Here is a 17930-nt window from a genome sequence, read left to right on the forward strand (position 1 = left end):
CAGCAGGGTTAGGAACTGGCACCAGCCCTGTAGTCCTTGCCAAGCTGCCCAATAGTTGAGGTGTCATAAGGACTAGTAGAAATTTTCCCTTTTTAGGGGTGTTGCTTTATGTTATCATTATAAGGACTAGAGGGTAGAATAAGTCTTCAGAAACCCATGCTTGCCGTAAAAGGCGACTATGCTTGTCTTAAGAGGCCACTAACGGGATCGGTAGGTCAGACTCACTGACTTGCCAAATGCATGGATCGATGCTCAAGATGTCAATCACTGGATTGTCTGGTCCAGACTCGATTATTAACAGACCGCTGCCATATTGCTGGAATATTGTTGAGTGTGGCGTTGAATAACAAACCAACTAGTGGGCTAAACTGTTAGTTTCTACTGATGTGCAGCCATGGTTGTCATGGCTACTGATCGTATTTTGATTCATTTTGGAATTAAGAATTGAGGTAGGCAAAGAATATTATGCAGGGGATAATATTTTGTATTTTGTAGTTTGTACATGGGAAATTTATTTTGTTACACATGGATGCAAGTTTTAGAGTGATTGTGCTGATTACTGGTTGTCAGGGGCAACTGAACTCATGGGGGAAATCTGGAAGGAGTGATGGGATTAATACATGACTATAGAGGGAGGGATTCATCTCATCCTGATATTTGGCCCTGAGTCAAATAATTGTCATAAAAGATTGCCAAATGGAATTGAAAAGTTGAATGTAAGTTGCAATTTAGATATTGTTAAAAGTGTGATTAAACCATTGCGGTTTTGTTGAGGTGACTTGTTTTCCACTGATAACAGAACCCAAATTATTGTATTGTATTATTTTTTTAAATATAACAAGAAATTTTAATATACCCAATTTTGTAAAGAACAAACCAAACAATTTTTGTCCCATACTTGCCTGCCTGACCACTTCTTTCGGAATCGGGGATAAATGTTGCGGTGTTCAAATGCTAAATTTGTAAACTTACAAGTTCTACGTGCTCAGCCTGATTTTCAACTTGCCCTGCTATATTTAGAGAAAAGAAGAAAGTTTAATTTTAGCAACAGTAGTTTATCAACCTGAAGAAACAGTTAATGGAAGATGTGCAGAATAGAAAAATGACTAGTCAGGTATGTCATCTGCAGTTGACAACCACACAATGAATCTTCTCAGTTTTGAAGTTAATACAGCCAGTTTTCATAGTTTCATACAACTAAGTTATATTTTCCCACTTGCCCGGCACTATATTTTCACGAGTCAGACAAGTCAGGCATATTTGAACACTCCTGAACTTATAAGATGATCTTGTGACCTAGTGTTTTCTAGTAAGTCATTGGGCGGTTGGGTAGTCTAGTGGTTAAAGCATTCGCTCGCCACGCCGAAGACCCAAGTTCGATTCCTGACATGGGTACAATGTGTGAAGCCCATTTCTGGTGTCCCCTGCCAAGATATTGCTGGAATATTGCTAAAAGCGGTATACCACCATACTCACTCACTCACTCACTCACTCACTCACTCACTCACTCACTCACTCACTCACTCACTCACTCACTCACTCACTCAATTGAGTGGTTGTGAGGTGGGTGGGCGGGGATGTAAATCTAAAAATTTATTTATTATGGCCTACGTGAGATAGGCATTGTCATCTGGCATTCAGATAGTGATGGTATCAGTAACCGATATGAGTGGACTGTATGGTATGCAGGCAATGTGTAGTCAATGACTTGCTACCATCCCTTGCTTGTCAACACAGTCAGTCCACATTCAAAAGAACTCAAGTCAACACCTATATTGTCTATTGTTTTTCCGGCTTAGATAGCATACAAACTAATTTCTACCGTTTTTTGTAGTAAATATAACATGTTGTGCTAAATAAATATTTCCTTTTCTTTTAACCTGTTTAAAAGTTGTTTACTTACTGAAATGAGCTGACAGACAGGTTTGCAGGATCGCGAAACTTCAAAAGCCAAGAAAGATTTTTATAATATACCTTTGCTTGTAAACATGGCTAAGATTCAGAACATATGAGCCAATGCATGAGTGGGTAAATATCGCTTTGACTCGCTTTGGAAATGAAGCATTTGTTGCCATGGCCCAATGAATGAAAAAACTTCAATGAAGTCAAAAATCTAAGTTAATTTTGATCTAACTTATGTTATGAGACTGAAGGTTATGGTTGAGGCATCCACCCAGTCAATGTAAACTAACAAAATATGGGATACAAGTGGTCCAAGGTGCTGCATAGTTTCCCTTAGCCTTCCCAGGATCTGTTTTCTGAATCCTAAATACAACTCACAACAGTAGGCGAAAATTGAGCATGAAAGTCAAAGAGGTCCTTGTCATAGGCCTAATGGTAAAATTTGAAGATTTTTGGGGTCCCTGGATTAAGACGATAGCAGCAAATTCCAGGATGCAGGACACCCTTTAATTTTGAACATTGCACGATATGATCCTTGTGTGAAGTGACCATACTCTTGCACATGGATTTCACAAAAGTCGTTAGCGACCTCTTTTAGCAATATCACTCACTCACACACTCACTCACTCACTCACTCACTCACTCACCTAGTTCACAACTCTGTCACCCACATGTCAGCTCCATGCTGCTTGTGATTGACAGCTTGACCCACATCTATGACACGTGTACATTGTCAGTGACCTAGAGCCTCACTATGTAACCTGGCCGCCTGATAACAGCTCATCAGTAAACAAGTCTATTGTGTTCGTTGTGTAACCGCGTTGGTGCACATTCCCTTCATCACTTGATCATGCCAGCTGCAGCATCTTTCGTCGGAGCTAACTTTAGCAATAAACAACCACCTACCAACCATTGCCATCATGCTTGGACATCTGTAGCGTAGGTGGGGAGGGGGGGCAGGCCCAAGTTGCCACACCTCGCTGTTCAGTCAGTCCCCTGGGGAGTGTGGGCGGGGAGTGGGGGTGGGCCCAAGTTGCCACACATCACTGTTCAGTCAGTCCCCTGGTGAGGGGGGGCGGGGAGGAGGGTGGGCCCAAGTTGCCACACATCACTGTTCAGTCAGTCCCCTGGGGAGGGGGGGCAGGGCGGGCCCAAGTTGCCACACCTCGCTGTTCAGTCAGTCCCCTAGGAGTGCCAGAAGCACGAGATCGTGTGTTGTCATCCCCTGATTATGTTCCTAGGTTTGTCAGCACCCTACTAAGGTGGTGTTGCGTCCCTTGGGCACGCCAGAAACCTATGATTGTGGGTTCGAATATCACTCACTCACTCACTCACTCACTAAGGTGGTAAACTTGCACGACCTGGATCACATCGGCTGACATGTCGTGATACAACTAAAATAATATTCAAAGCCTTGTTAAACCAAAGTTGGAAGAATGATGTTGGATGATAAATAATATCTCACCCGAGTGTCTTTTGATATAAAATATATCAAAATGAGTTGATAAAAGTGGAAAAACTCAGAGATATCATCTCACACAAGCGATATTTCCTGTGGGAGCCAGTTTTAGATGATAAATGACCCTAACAAATATCATTTTCATCCATTGGCTTATCCTGCTGAAAAACCTACCCATTATATGACAAAGATGTATATTTGTAAGACGTGAGACATGAATATTTATTTTTGTAATATATGAGACAGGTGCTTAATCATTGCTTCTTTGCTATGTGAGAGACAGGAGCATATATATTATATGAGAGACAGGTGCATATTTATTATAAGAGGCAGGTACTTTTTTAATATATGAGAAGCAGGTGCTTATGAGAGACTGTGCTTGTTTGTTATATAAGAGGCAGGTGCTTATGAGCATGATGAGAGACTCGGTGCTTGTTTGTTATATAAGAGGCAGGATCTGATGAGGCTCAGTGCTTTGAGGAAATACATTATACTGCCCTCTGCAACCATGATGACATTTGTCTGTGTTTCCAGACGAGGCCTGAACCCTCCTCACCGGGTCAAGTCCATCTCCATGGCCAGCTTCTCTGTGGACGAAATGGATTTCCTCAAGTGTCATGGGAATGAGGTGAGACAGCCATCTTGTGTGTCAGTGTGTGTCGGGGATTCCACGTAATAAGTGCCCCACTCTAATAAGTGCCCACTCTAATAAGTGCCCACTCTAATAAGTGCCCACTCTAATAAGCGCCCACTCTAATAAGTGCCCACTCTAATAAGCGCCCACTCTAATAAGCGCCCACTCTTATAAGCGCCCACTCTAATAAGGGCCCACAACGATATTTGCTAATTTATTGGCTACTGAACAATCCCGATTGTTCAATGTACACAAGACGTATTTATTCGCATATCATACACACTCGTGTGTTATATGCACCCTTAATTATGGGCAATTAAATTCTGGAAAAATATATCTGCCGTACGTAAACATATCAGGCTTTCAGCATATACCACGAAATTTATCTTTCAACTCTGTTTTTTTTCACCAAAATAATATTCTAATAAGAGCCCCCTATTTCTAATTTTGAGAGTACCCTGGGTGCTTATTACGTCGAATACGGTATATCATACAACACCAACACAACAACTATAGTGTGCTTGGGGTTGGTGTTCTGGTGTCCTACAGAATTTGAATCTGCAGTAGGTTTCAGATTGTTTCATTTTCTAGGACATTGACTGATTGTCATTCAAAATAGGATAGGTCCCCAGCAACCTATGCTGGTCATGAGAGGTCCCCCTGGGGATTCCGGGTGAGAATAGGTCCCCAGCAACCTATGCTGGTCATGAGAGGTCCCCCTGGGGATTCCGGGTGAGAATAGGTCCCCAGCAACCTATGCTGGTCATGAGAGGTCCCCCTGGTGATTCCGGGTGAGAATAGGTCCCCAGCAACCTATGCTGGTCATGAGAGGTCCCCCTGGTGATTCTGGGTGAGAATAGGTCCCCAGCAACCTATGCTGGTCATGAGAGGTCCCCCTGGTGATTCTGGGTGAGAATAGGTCCCCAGCAACCTATGCTGGTCATGAGATGTCCCCCTGGGGATTCTGGGTGAGAATAGGTCCCCAGCAACCTATGCTGGTCATGAGAGGTCCCCCTGGGGATTCCGGGTGAGAATAGGTCCCCAGCAACCTATGCTGGTCATGAGAGGTCCCCCTGGTGATTCCGGGTGAGAATAGGTCCCCAGCAACCTATGCTGGTCATGAGAGGTCCCCCTGGGGATTCCGGGTGAGAATAGGTCCCCAGCAACCTATGCTGGTCATGAGAGGTCCCCCTGGTGATTCCGGGTTAGAATAGGTCCCCAGCAACCTATGCTGGTCATGAGAGGTCCCCCTGGGGATTCTGGGTTAGAATAGGTCCCCAGCAACCTATGCCGCTCATGATAGGTGTCCGAATGAATTGGGGTATCAGGCTTGGTGACTTTGTTGATGTGTCAATACTGATGTACTCCTGTGTGTTGCGTGGGTGTCCATGGACTCTTCCAGAAGCTCTGCACACATGTGCTCTAGACCTGCACAGATGCATCAGCTCATGGGCTGGTATTGTTACCAGGCCGACTGTGCCGCACTCGTCCCAGTAGTGCGTGCAGTCAACAGGGTCATGGCCCATGTAAGTCTACTTGTTGTTTTCAAAACACGTGTGCTGGTGATAGCCTAGTTTGGATGACTGCGTAGAAGCTAGTCGGAAAACAGTGGATCTTGTTTACAAATACTTTGGTCCTAACAGGTTACACTGTTGTTTCTTGGTACACGTATACACATAACAATAACAATAAAAATGTATCAGGCTGCAACAAATTGATTATTTGTTATACTAGCTTCTCAACATTTTAATATCATTTTCCCACAACATGGTCTACCTCTCCCTAGCTACAACGGAGTAAACTTTAATTTTAAAAACCTTTGAGTGAAAAATACAGCCTTTTGTCTCAATATGGTTTTGTTAAAGAGAATTTACTCATATCATTGTTAAGAAAACAATGTATTTTATGATTTGTATTTTGATAACCTTGAAATGGCCACTGCAGCAGCTCATTTAAAGCTCATATTTGTTATAGTTTGACGATTCTATGTCAACACGTAGTTCGCTTGATCACGCGATCATACGATCATGTGCGTGGGTGCCTTGACTGGTCAGACTGGTTCCATGTGAAAAATAATAACCGGCTATAGCGATCAGCTGCTTCGCTTAGGGTTATTATTATTTTAAATATATTTGTAAGAGCTGCAACTAAATTAACAAGATATTGGAATATATTATTCCTGATAAAAAAATAGTTTCAGATACAATTTTTGCCGATTCTTGCATTAAAATCCTGCAAAGTTATATCATTGGGTGTGTCTTGACCGAATCACCGGTAGATTCCAAGAAAACATGTGTACAGCTGATTGCTGTTTCCGGCTTAGTTGACGAGTAAATACACAAGGTAATCTTAATCCCTGGATGGAAAACAATGCCTAGCAGAACAAAAAATACAATTTAAACGGTAAATCAACATGTCTTGTGATTTTTTTAATCTTAAATTTCGAATTTGTACTGACCAAGTTTCTCATCACCCATTCGTTTACCGGACTTCGCTGAAGGGGTAGATCTATGGTGTAATTTGTTTCTGTGCTTGATAAGCGAAAAAAAATTCTCTCCAAAATACTGAATCCGCTAGAGGGGGTTGCGCATTATACATGGGTGCGCACTATACTCAAGAAAATACGGTAGTGAAAAACATAGCCTTCAGACCAATCTATATTTTTATACATGTGAAAATATTAGAATCCATACTTATTTGTTAGTGTAAGATACACATTGTTTTCAAAGGTGTTCTCTACCATACCCAAACAGTTTTCTGAGCTTTTCCCAAAACCAATAATTTAATTAGACACAAACTATTCTTAATCTATTGACAGAGATTTTTTAAACATGGTTTGAAGGGAAGTGTGAGTACACAAGTACATTGATATTACAGAAAATCGGAACTGGATGTTGCGTCTACTTTGTAGTGCAATTGACAATGTAGAGGACACTGGAAGATGGCAATACAATATTGGACATGACGTCAATCACATTGAGTAAATGTTCACATTTATTTTAATTAATACATATATTGCATCCTTTTTGTTTGTTGCCACGGCAACAGGTGAAATTGCTTGCCTACACTATTTGTGATTATTATGTGTTGTGAAGTTTGGACTACTTTTGTGAATTCATGCCATTCAATTCATCCAACCTCGTAAAGATATTTTTGGTCTTCTGAGGCCAGATTGTTTTGGGGGTGGGGAGGGGTACTGATTTTTGGCCAATAAATTCATGTCGATAGGTGGGAGGAAAAAAAAAATTCAATTTCAAATATATTTTTGGATTTCCTCAATATCTTAAAAGTCCTTATGATACAAAAATTTGGGTCGGGAAATCTTTAGATATATTTTCAACAGGTTTCTATTAACATGATTAATTATAGTATTTTGAATAATTTATTTATATTCATAGAGACAGTAAATGAGTTTAACATTTTACGTGTTTCTGTTCAAAGGAATAAAAAAAAAAAAATGCTTTTCTTCTGTGTTTGTCACATTTCATTTTCGGTGGAAAGTCGGCAGATTTGGCCTAAGCACATAAGTGAAGACTCCGATCTAGGGACAGACACTGATAAACAATTTCTCACTCATGAACGCAAATGTTTCTGTCACAGGTTATATTTGGTATTCTACTTTGAATATTAAGAATATTATGATATTGGTTAAACAGACATTTCAAATTAAGATTTAAGAATTCTTTTTTAAGACCCCAAACTTGTCTGTTTCTAGCAATAACATCACTGATGCTCATCATGTCATCAGCTGGTCATAGCAGCAGGGGGTCTCTATAGTTGTCAGTAGGCTGTTGTAGGTACTGATTACTTCAACATGGTGAACATACGGTATTGTCAGTGTAGAGTTAGGCTATCAGGACATTTTATGGCTTTGTACTTGCATCTGACGTTGTCATGTGTTTGAGGGTATTGTCTTTTGGAAACATTGATGCAGTATTAAGACAAAGCTGCTTTATTTTTTGCATAAAGTTAACAAGTAAATCATCATAGCCCAATTAATTTTGAGTTGTTTGTGTAGAAATACGCCTGAAAAATTTAAAAATAAAAAATAGTACAAGACGTAATTACTCTTTTCGGCTTGTATACCTAGATATCTTTACAAATCGTTTTTTATGATTGTTTCCGGGCATCACCGGTACCATGAATGCTGCAGTGAATAATGCAAAAAAGAGCTGAATCGTGATTCTTATAACGGAGACATATATCACTGAGCAGCACGTAAACAGAAGGAAATGAGAAGTTAACTGAGACAGCATTGTAAGCCGAAATTATGTTTAAAAAAAAAAAAAAAATATTTTAAACTATATGCAACAGACTGGACCTAAGGGAATAAAGTATATTGACTACCCAGAGAAATCCATGAAATATGTAATGTGAATGATAACATGTGAAGTAATGTTGTGGTTGGCCTGAAAGAAGGACGTCAACACAATTAGTTATCACAGGGACCCTGACACCAATACTGAGTTGTGATCTGACTGGATGCTGATCACAGCGTGTGCACCGAGGAAGTGGGCTTCACGGATCTCAGTCAATGGGTCAGTGGATCGGAGCTTGTTGTGATGTGATGCTGCGATGATGATGATGATGATGATGATGATGACAGCGATGATGATGATAGTAACAACGGCGACAATGATGATGATGATGATGATGAGGAGGAGGATGATCTCAAAGACCTGAAAAGGCATTGAAAATGGATAATGGGTCTTGAAACATTTTGAAATTTGCCTAGCCAAACACAGTCTCAAATGAACTGGCCTAAAATAAATATATCTTTTCTAGTTTGAAAACAACAATCTGTTGAAATGTTTCAAACTGTTAGAAGAATACAACTTGTATGCGACCTTCGTGATCCCAGTTGTTATCATTTGGTTATGCCCCGCCCCTTTTTTTGAGTGGGGCATTCAAAAGGACTCTGTCAGTCCTTGTGTTCATGCGCCCATACATCTGTGTGACCCCTCGTTTCCAGAGCCGACCTTGGAAACCATACAGTATTTCTTCACCAGACTTGGCACATAGATTGGTCTAGTGGTGAAATGGTACTTTTTGATAGTTTGTGATTTTAAAAAAATTGTTTTTTCCATGTCAACAACTTTGACTCAGACTGAAAATGGCAGTAGTGCTCGTTCCTAGTGCAGATCTTGAAAACCATACAGTATGTTTTCACCAAACTTGGCACATAGATAGGTCTAGTGGTAAACTGGAGCCTTTTGATCGTTTGGTTGTTTTTTTTAAAATTAAATTTTCGAGTTTCCATTGCAACAACTTTGACTTGGGCTGAAAATGGGGGTAGTTGAAAACATGGCATTTTTTCTACACTGACTATTTCTCATTGACTTAGTCCTCTTGTTTATATGTTTATGTGTATAGAACCCATGTAAGACTATTCCAGCATGATTTTTTTGGTCATGTTTTGACATTAAATGAACAGACTATTTAAGTTTAGTAGTTTCACATGTGTAATTAAACTCCCATGTCAGACATGTGTTTCTGTGGTCAGCTTTCTACTGTGAAACACTGTGTTAAAATCATTTGAATGAGGTTTTGGTTTGGCATTCAGTCCCTGCTGTAGTCTGCGATTCTGCGGTTCGCAGAATATTTTGCTGACAGGTCCACTCGGTGCATAAATCTGCCTATCTTGCAGAAAATCATGTTGTGCAGAGCTCATGCAGAATTCATCAAATACTGGTACTCTGCAGAATTTTAACACGTGAGTCGAAAGCTGGTTTTAAACATGCAAATGGATAGTTATTTCATTTTGAAGTGGATCTTTTTTTAATTATTGCTAAGTGAGAGTGCATGTACTTCCTTATGTTCACACTAGTGATCTCCTGATTCACCTCAGTAGGCTATTCTAGCCATGGATATGTTTAGCATCAATGCTTGCCTCAAGTCAAACAGGTGCAAAACAACGAAATTAACTAAAACCAAGCTTAAAAGTTTTGCAGAATTGTGTGCAGAATTATCAAACTTGGTTGCAGAATTAAAACAAACTGACCGCAGAATTTTGAATTATTATTTTTTGGCCGAAGAATACAGTGGGGACTGATCAGTACTGGTTCAGGACAACATAGAGACACAGACAGCTCTAATAAGTAACATCAGCACTATGCAGTAAAATAGCACAGAGATCCAGATAACTTTTGGAGCAATTGTTTCTTATTTCTTTGTTGTTTAACGCTGCACTCAGCAATATTCCAGCTATATGACAGCAGTCTGTGGACCAGACAATCCAGTGATCGACAAAATGAGCATCGATCCACACAATTATAAGGATCAATGACATGCATCCACCAAGTCAGTGAGTCTGACAACCCGATCCCATTAGTCACCTCTTACCATAAGCATAGTCGCCTTTTACGGCAAGCATCGGTTGCTGAAGATCTATTCTACCCCGGATCTTCACGGGTCTTTGAGCAATTGAGTTTTTACTCAAAGGTTTCTATCTTATTTGGGTTATTACATTTTTCATTGGGTAACCAATATTTTTTCACTCATCTATTCATCTGGGTTTTTCCCCAAATATGTAAACATTTTGAGATTTAAAAAAAAATAAAAATAATGTTTTAGATGTATATAAGGGTTTTAACTATAAGGGTTCTATAGGCTTGACTCAGAAAGTAAATTAGCTCGTATTTGTGTTTAAGAAAATAGCTCCATTGTACGTATGGTGAAAAACTTCACTGGATATTTACATGTGGTGTTTTTTATACATTTGAGTTTTTCATTTAATGCATGCATTTCTGTATGCAAGTTAATTGAAAGTAATTAGGTTTTGAACATTTTTGGGGGGTGTTTTAAGCAAATACACAGCTTATTGATAGCTGTAAAGCATCAACAAATATTTGGTCTTTTTGATGATAAAGAATTTATTTATTTAGTTTGTTTTGTGCCTCACCACAAAAGTGTTTTGACCTACAACCCAGTGACAGTGGACAAGGTGCGAGTGGAATCAGGGACAAAGAATTTAGGCAGGTGAATTGAATATTGGGCAACTGCAAAATGAATTTATACTCGCCCTGTGGCCAGCTTGTGAAAGCAAGAAGAGGCGTGGATGTTGCACACTGTGATGTTGATGTGAGGCACGTGAGTGCATGTGCCTCAGACTATCTTCACTATCCCTGTCGTCGTAGTTCAGCATCACACTAGTCAGCTGACATACCAGGATCTGCAATGTCATGTTTCACATTTCCTCATTGTGGGGCACAGGTGGCCCATTTGTCTAAGGCACGGCAGCTCGCTGTTCAGAGTAATGTCCCTTAGGCATGCAAGAAAATATTATCAGGGTTAAATATCAAGCAGACGCTAATGGCCGATTAAAAGGACTGTGACCTTAGTCAGTCAATGTCAACTGAGGCTAGGCTGTTAAAACTGCATGTTAAATCAACATAGCGATACAAGGATTCATACCATGAGATCTGGCCATGTCATCATAATCCCTTAGGGGCGGTCGGGTAGCCTAGTGGTTAAAGCATTCGCTCGTCCGGGTTCGATTCCCGACATGGGTATAATGTTTGAAGCCCATTTCTTGTGTCCCCCGCCGTGATATTGCTGGAATATTGCTAAAAGCGGCGTAAAACCATATTCATTCACTCATAATGCTTTATGCCCTTTGGTACAGTTATTCGTTCACTGTAATGGCTCTGCCTGTTCACATGCTGGTAAAATTGATTCTGACAGATTCTTTGTGAACTACTGGTATAACAGGTGAGAGGTAAACAGAGCCCTGTTCCACAAAGCAATCGTAGTGCTACGACTGTCGTAAGTCTATGCTTAAGTCAGGGAGTTACGATCACCTTAGTGGTACGATCGCTTTGTAGTCTGCATACCCATCCTCGTGGGTTTCTTCCTAGTGGTCTGAGACCTGCATCACTTTGGTGATTATGAGAACGTTCTCCTTATCAGTGCTGCTGCAGGGTAGATCAGTGATTAAAGGCACCACAATTTGCCTTGGAGAGTTATCTCCCTTACTTGTGGTAGGATCCACTATTTGCCTAACTATGATCCTTTGACTGCCAGCCCAATATCTATGCCTTGGGTTTCTTCCAAAGTAGTAATTAAGTACAACCGACAATACTTTAAACAATTCTCTCAGATTAAGCTGGTATACTGTGATATAATGAAATATAATTGGCGTTAAAACGTTTCCAAGATTTCCGATTCAAGTTCCCTTAGTGCAAGTAAATCAGGTCGTAGTAGGCCTTGTAACATCTCCTACACACAAACGTGATGATAACTGATTGCCCAGTGTTTACCTGTCTGTAGCGTGCTTGTTTCCATGCTGATATGGAAGCTGTGCTGTGATTGGCTGCAGATATTGCAAGGCAGGAACTGTGATTGGGCGACGCTGTGAGAAAAAGTCTCTGATAATGGTTCTGCTTCATAGCTCTCACTGAACTGACTGGTACCTGCTGCAACAGTGATAAGTTGGCTGGACTTTGGACATATTATCCCAACAATCTGTAGGATTAGCCAATGTATACTGTATACCGTATTGGCCAGTGATGAGGCCCATGTAGAGAAGAAGTTGAACAGATGCTCCACCCAGAAACATGCTCCACCCAGAAACATGCTTCACCCAGAAACATGCTCCACCCAGAAACATGCTCCACCCAGAAACTGGCTCCACCCAGAAACATGCTCCACCCAGAAACATGCTCCACCAAGAAACTTGCTCCACCCAGAAACATGCTTCACCCAGAAACATGCTCCACCTAGAAACTTGCTCCACCCAGAAACATGCTCCACCCAGAAACTTGCTCCACCCAGAAACATGCTCCACCCAGAAACATGCTCCACCCAGAAACATGCTTCACCCAGAAACATGCTCCACCCAGAAACATGCTTCACCCAGAAACATGCTCCACCCAGAAACATGCTCCACCCAGAAACATGCTCCACCCAGAAACATGCTCCACCCAGAAACTGGCTCCACCCAGAAACTTGCTCCACCCAGAAACATGCTCCACCCAGAAACATGCTCCACCTAGAAACATGCTCCACCTAGAAACATGCTTCACCCAGAAACTTGCTCCACCCAGAAACTTGCTGTACCACCATCTTGGTGCTTCAGGTGGTTGTGCCATGCATGGCTGTATGCTACATGCGTTTGCGACCCGTGAAAATCTGGGGTAGAATACATCTTCAGCAACCTATGCCTTATGTAAAAAGCGACTATGCTTGTCGTAAGAGGCGACTTACGGGATGGGGTGGTCAGGCTCGCTGACTTGGTTGATGCATGTCAACGATCCCAATTGCGTTGATCGATGCTGATGATATCAATCACTGGAATGGATTATTTACCATCATATAGCCTGAATATTGCTGAGTGCAGCGTTAAACAACAAACAAGTATAGATTTGCTTTGTTTGTGTAGTTGTAACTTCCTTTGTGAAGATCCGGGGTAGAAAAGGTCTTCAGCAACCCATGCTTACCTCCCCTTGTGAAGATCTGGGGTAGAATAGGTCTTCAGCAACCAATGCTTACCTCCCCTTGTGAAGATCTGGGGTAGAATAGGTCTTCAGCAACCCATGCTTACCTCCCCCCGTGAAGATCCGGGGTAGAATAGGTCTTCAGCAACCCATGCTTGTCTCCCCCCGTGAAGATCCGGGGTAGAATAGGTCTTCAGCAACCCATGCTTGCCGTAAAAGGTGACTATGCTTGGGATTGGGTGGTCAGGCTCACTGACTTGGTTGATGAATGTCATTGTTTCCCAATTGCGTGGATCGATGCTCATGATATCAATCACTGAGTTGTCCGGTCTAGACTTGATTATTTACAGACCGCTGTCATACAGCTGGAATATTGCAGAATGCGATGTTAAAAAACAAACAAATCCTTCAAATCAATTCATAAAAGTTATTCTGGAAGTATTCCATGTATACTACTCAGAAGAACACACGATTGTCCACCAAAACACAGTACAACATCAATTTATTGTATAAAAGCCTGCAATATCTGTTGTATTAGCCTTCTTATTCTAGGACATGGAAATTAAGTTAATTTAACATCAAATGTAAGACTCAGATAGCAGACTGTTATATACACATTTTCTCCGTAATCTACTGTTGATTCAGTTAAAATATACCCAATATAATAACGGAGAAAAATTTTATAACAATGATCGGAAGAATTTATATCTGCAACTATTTATTGATATGAGCATCAACATTTTAGATAAATTTGGATAAATTTGGATTTAGATCACACAAGGTATGAAGAAAGGTTTTGTGGGGTTGTACGGTAGATCACACAAGGTATTGAGAAAGCTGTGAATTAAGATGATTAACAATGCAGTGTAAGGTGTACATGAGTATGAGCAAGCACTCCAACCCAGATGTAAGGTGATACGTGGACGTGATACGACCTGATATCACCTCGTTGTACCACAACGTCCCCTCTCTCTCACCAGTCAAAGGTTGATTGCATGTCACCTGATAAAAACACAGACTGGTACTATCTTCTGTACCACTGGGATCCTGAACCAGCCAGGCTGTACTGCTCCTTCATCCCTCCGCATCCTCCACTCACACAAGGTATATAAGAAAGCCATGTTTCCCTGTCCAGCAGAACCAATGTTACGATCGTCACTGCACACAACTCACAACGTGGAATACATTTAGCTTGTGGTCGTTGTTGTGGCATTGGTTTGAGAGTGTCTTGTTAGGTGTAAGTTGAACTTAGTGTATTTGTTGACGTTTGGATCTGATTATTGTTATTTTGTCACGATATGGCCGCTGTTGTTCCTGCGATCCCAGCTCCACCCAGACAGGTAATGACAGGATTTTAATGTTAGACATATTGTACATGATACTGGTGTGTGGGTTTCAGTGTTGGTTTGATCCAGCTTCTCAAATGCTGTGTTCTCATGGTGTTGAAGGGGGCTGTCGGGTAGCCTTGTGGTTTAAGCGTTCGCTCGTCACGCCAAGACCCGGGTTCGATTCCCGACATGGGTACAATGTGTGAAGCCCATTTCTGGTGTCCCCCGCCGTGATATTGCTGGAATATTGCTAAAAGCGGCGTAAAACCATACTCACTCACTTACTCATGGTGTTCAAATGATGTTGGGGCAGTTGTTAAAGCTTTCACTTGTCAACTGAAGTATGGTTAAAACCTGTGAGGTTCTGGGTTTGAAATTTCACTAGAACCAATGCTGGTTGTAAGAGGGGACTTAATGGATAGGGTGTCAGTGCACCTCGACAGCTTGATTGTTTCTCACAATATCAATCACTGGATTGTCCAGTCCAGTCTTGATTATTTTCAGATTGCCTTCATATGGCTGGAATATTTCTGAGTGAGGGTTAAAAAACAGCACTAGTTCATTTGAACCTGTTTTCTTCGCCTTTCCAGTAAGCTTAAATAGACAGCAGTCCCTTCGACTCCGATCTACTGAAGCTTGTGCCAGTAAGCTAAATAGACAGCTGTCCTTTCGACCCCGATCTACAGGCGAGTTCTGTACAGATTGTCCAAAAAAGTTGTCACACGTCTTGGATTTGAAGTTGTGTTAAGTCTTGATGTGGCAACTAAATGAAGGCACTAGTTAATCTTCAGGTCATACTTTTTTAGATCCATTTAGTTTTTATCTGTGATGAAAGGTTTTGATAGTTGCCAATAATCCACACGTTGACGCCATCGAACGAAGTATCGTCAAATTCAGTACTGCTTTTTCTGAGTTCTGTCTGGGAAGAACATTTATTTTGTTTCTCTGATGAAGTTCTAGCTTATGTGTTATTCTTTTTCAGCTTTGTCGGAAAGTATTTCTTGGTCTGTACGACAGCCGATCGTGGCCAGAACCGGACTCCAGAGACGAACAAAGGGTGCGAGATTTTATGGTTCAGAAGTATGAAAACAAACGTTGGTATGTAGCTCCAACCGAGTCCATGAAAGAGGAAGCGCGGCGCATGAACGAAGTATCAGCCAGTAAACAGCCTGCACAGAAACCACTACGATCTTTACTTGGCGAAAACGCCACAAAACTTGTTATCCACAACAATCAGGTGAGTTTTTTGTGAATTTGGATTTGATTTGTTATTGATAGATGGTTGCCATGGTTATGGTTCTTATTGCTGAACAATTGCTCACAATATCAATCTCTGGATTGTCTGGTCCAGACTCGAATATTTGCAAGCCACCGTCGTATAGCTGGAATAATGCTGAGTGAGGCGTTATGCAAGAAACACTTACGCAATCTTGCAGTCCAGTTACCTCAGTTAACGATAGTTGATATCAGTTGACTAGACTTGGATGTGTTTGTCACTGCAAGACAGCAACATTGTTTGTCTTGTTTAGTGACATGAATCATATATGTATTGAAGGCAGAATTCTTCACATAAAGCATGAATGAGACATACTTCAGATATTTGCCTAGGAGTCCAGACTAAGTGCCCTTGTGCCATTGTGCCATTGTGTCATTGTGCCATTGTGCCATTGTCATTGTGCCATTGTGTCATTGTGTCATTGTGCCATTGTGCCAGTGTGTCATTGTGCCCTTGTGTCATTGTGCCATTGTGCCCTTGTGTCATTGTGCCATTGTGTCCTTGTGCCCTTGTGTCATTGTGTCATTGTGCCCTTGTGTCATTGTTCCCTTGTGCCATCAGTAGGGAGAACATTGTTATTTTGTTCATAATTAGGATGTTTTTAAAGTCCTTATTTTCAGAGTATTTTACCATTGCCTTGTAACATTGCATTCAAGACAACGGTGTCGGTGGAATACAAGTTACCTCGACCAAACCATTACCATGGTTATGTCTATATTTACATGAAATAGAAATGTTTTCATTCCCATTTGGGAGTTACTGACAATTGCTGCAGACTTGGAGTGGAATATCTGCCTCTGAGCAGAAGACCCCTGGGGCCAGACATTTGGTGTATGACTTCCCGTAGGGCAAGGGAACGCATGTAGCGAGTTTCTTCCCCTGTAGGGCTTGTGGTCAGACAGAACAGTCATGTGAAGTGGGGGTCGGTACTGAAGCAGGCGGGGTCCACCTAATGATTTAAAATGATGCACTCAATCTTTTAATATGTTGGTTACAACATCTCCTTTCAAATATAATTCAATCTCGGAAAATGACTCATTTCCCAGCATTCATTTGAAATGATAACAGGTTTGTTATCAAGATTGTTTCATGTTCCTCTTTGTTATCTTTTAACCAAGGTTAGATTGCTTCATTAAACTCTGGATATTCACCATGCTGTTGTATTGAAGAGTGGGAAACCATCACTATACTAGCATTTGCGTGCTTCTACGTAGCAGATTGTTATAAGTACTTTGGACTTGCTGTTATTCTCAAGTCACATGACGCAGAGTGTCACATGTGAAGACAATGCTTGACATGCAAATGATGTCATTCTATCCGGGCACAGAAAATAAGCAATTTACATCTCAGGGTCAACAGGAATGTAGCATGGGTAATGTGATACTTGTCTGGAGTATGACATCCTATTAGAGTTGTCTCCCTTGAACCATAAGTGGGCAGTTTACATTCATTAGCTGAAGACTGCTGAGTGAGGTCAGCTTGGTAATCATTGTGCCAAGGGTGACACTTTGTATTAAGGAGTTTGACAGTTACATGTTTACAACACAGTCCTCAAGTCACATTTGAGTGTGTGAGTGCTGACTCAGCATTGAAACTTGACTTGCTTGTGTAGAATTCTGGCGATGCTAATGTAGGTATTTCTTTGTATGCAAACACTTGTGGCTTGGGTTGTTTTTTTGGGTTTGATTTGGTAAAATATCAGAAAATTGTAAAAGAACAATCAAATCATTGGGTTTGTTGTTTGTTCTCTTGCTATGCTGAGGGGCACGGGTGGCCAAGTCGTCTAAGGTGCTGCGATTCGCTGTGCAGAGTTGCGTCCCTTAGGCACGCCAGAAACCTATGATTGTGGGTTCAAATCCTGGCTCGCCCCAATTATGTTTCTAGGTTTGTCAGCACC

General features: G+C 41.2%; 1 protein-coding gene across 4 annotated transcripts in view; it reads left to right on the plus strand.

Annotated features, from left to right (window-relative positions):
• The window catches only part of LOC139447086 (arf-GAP domain and FG repeat-containing protein 1-like), a 43470-nt gene that overhangs the window by 9950 nt on the left and 15590 nt on the right, over window positions 1-17930 (plus strand). For 3 of the 4 annotated variants that reach the window (XM_071228244.1, XM_071228243.1, XM_071228240.1), the window contains exons 2-3: window positions 3896-3989; window positions 15740-15994. In XM_071228244.1, coding sequence (XP_071084345.1) covers window positions 3896-3989; window positions 15740-15994 — 349 coding nt within the window. Of the gene's footprint in view, window positions 1-3895; window positions 3990-14555; window positions 14770-15739; window positions 15995-17930 lie in introns of those variants that run through there. The other variant, XM_071228242.1, reaches the window with a different exon arrangement.

The sequence above is a fragment of the Haliotis cracherodii genome, unplaced genomic scaffold (assembly GCF_022045235.1).
Source record: "Haliotis cracherodii isolate W230 unplaced genomic scaffold, xgHalCrac1.p SCAF_7, whole genome shotgun sequence".
Classification (NCBI taxonomy): Eukaryota; Metazoa; Mollusca; class Gastropoda; order Lepetellida; family Haliotidae; genus Haliotis; species Haliotis cracherodii.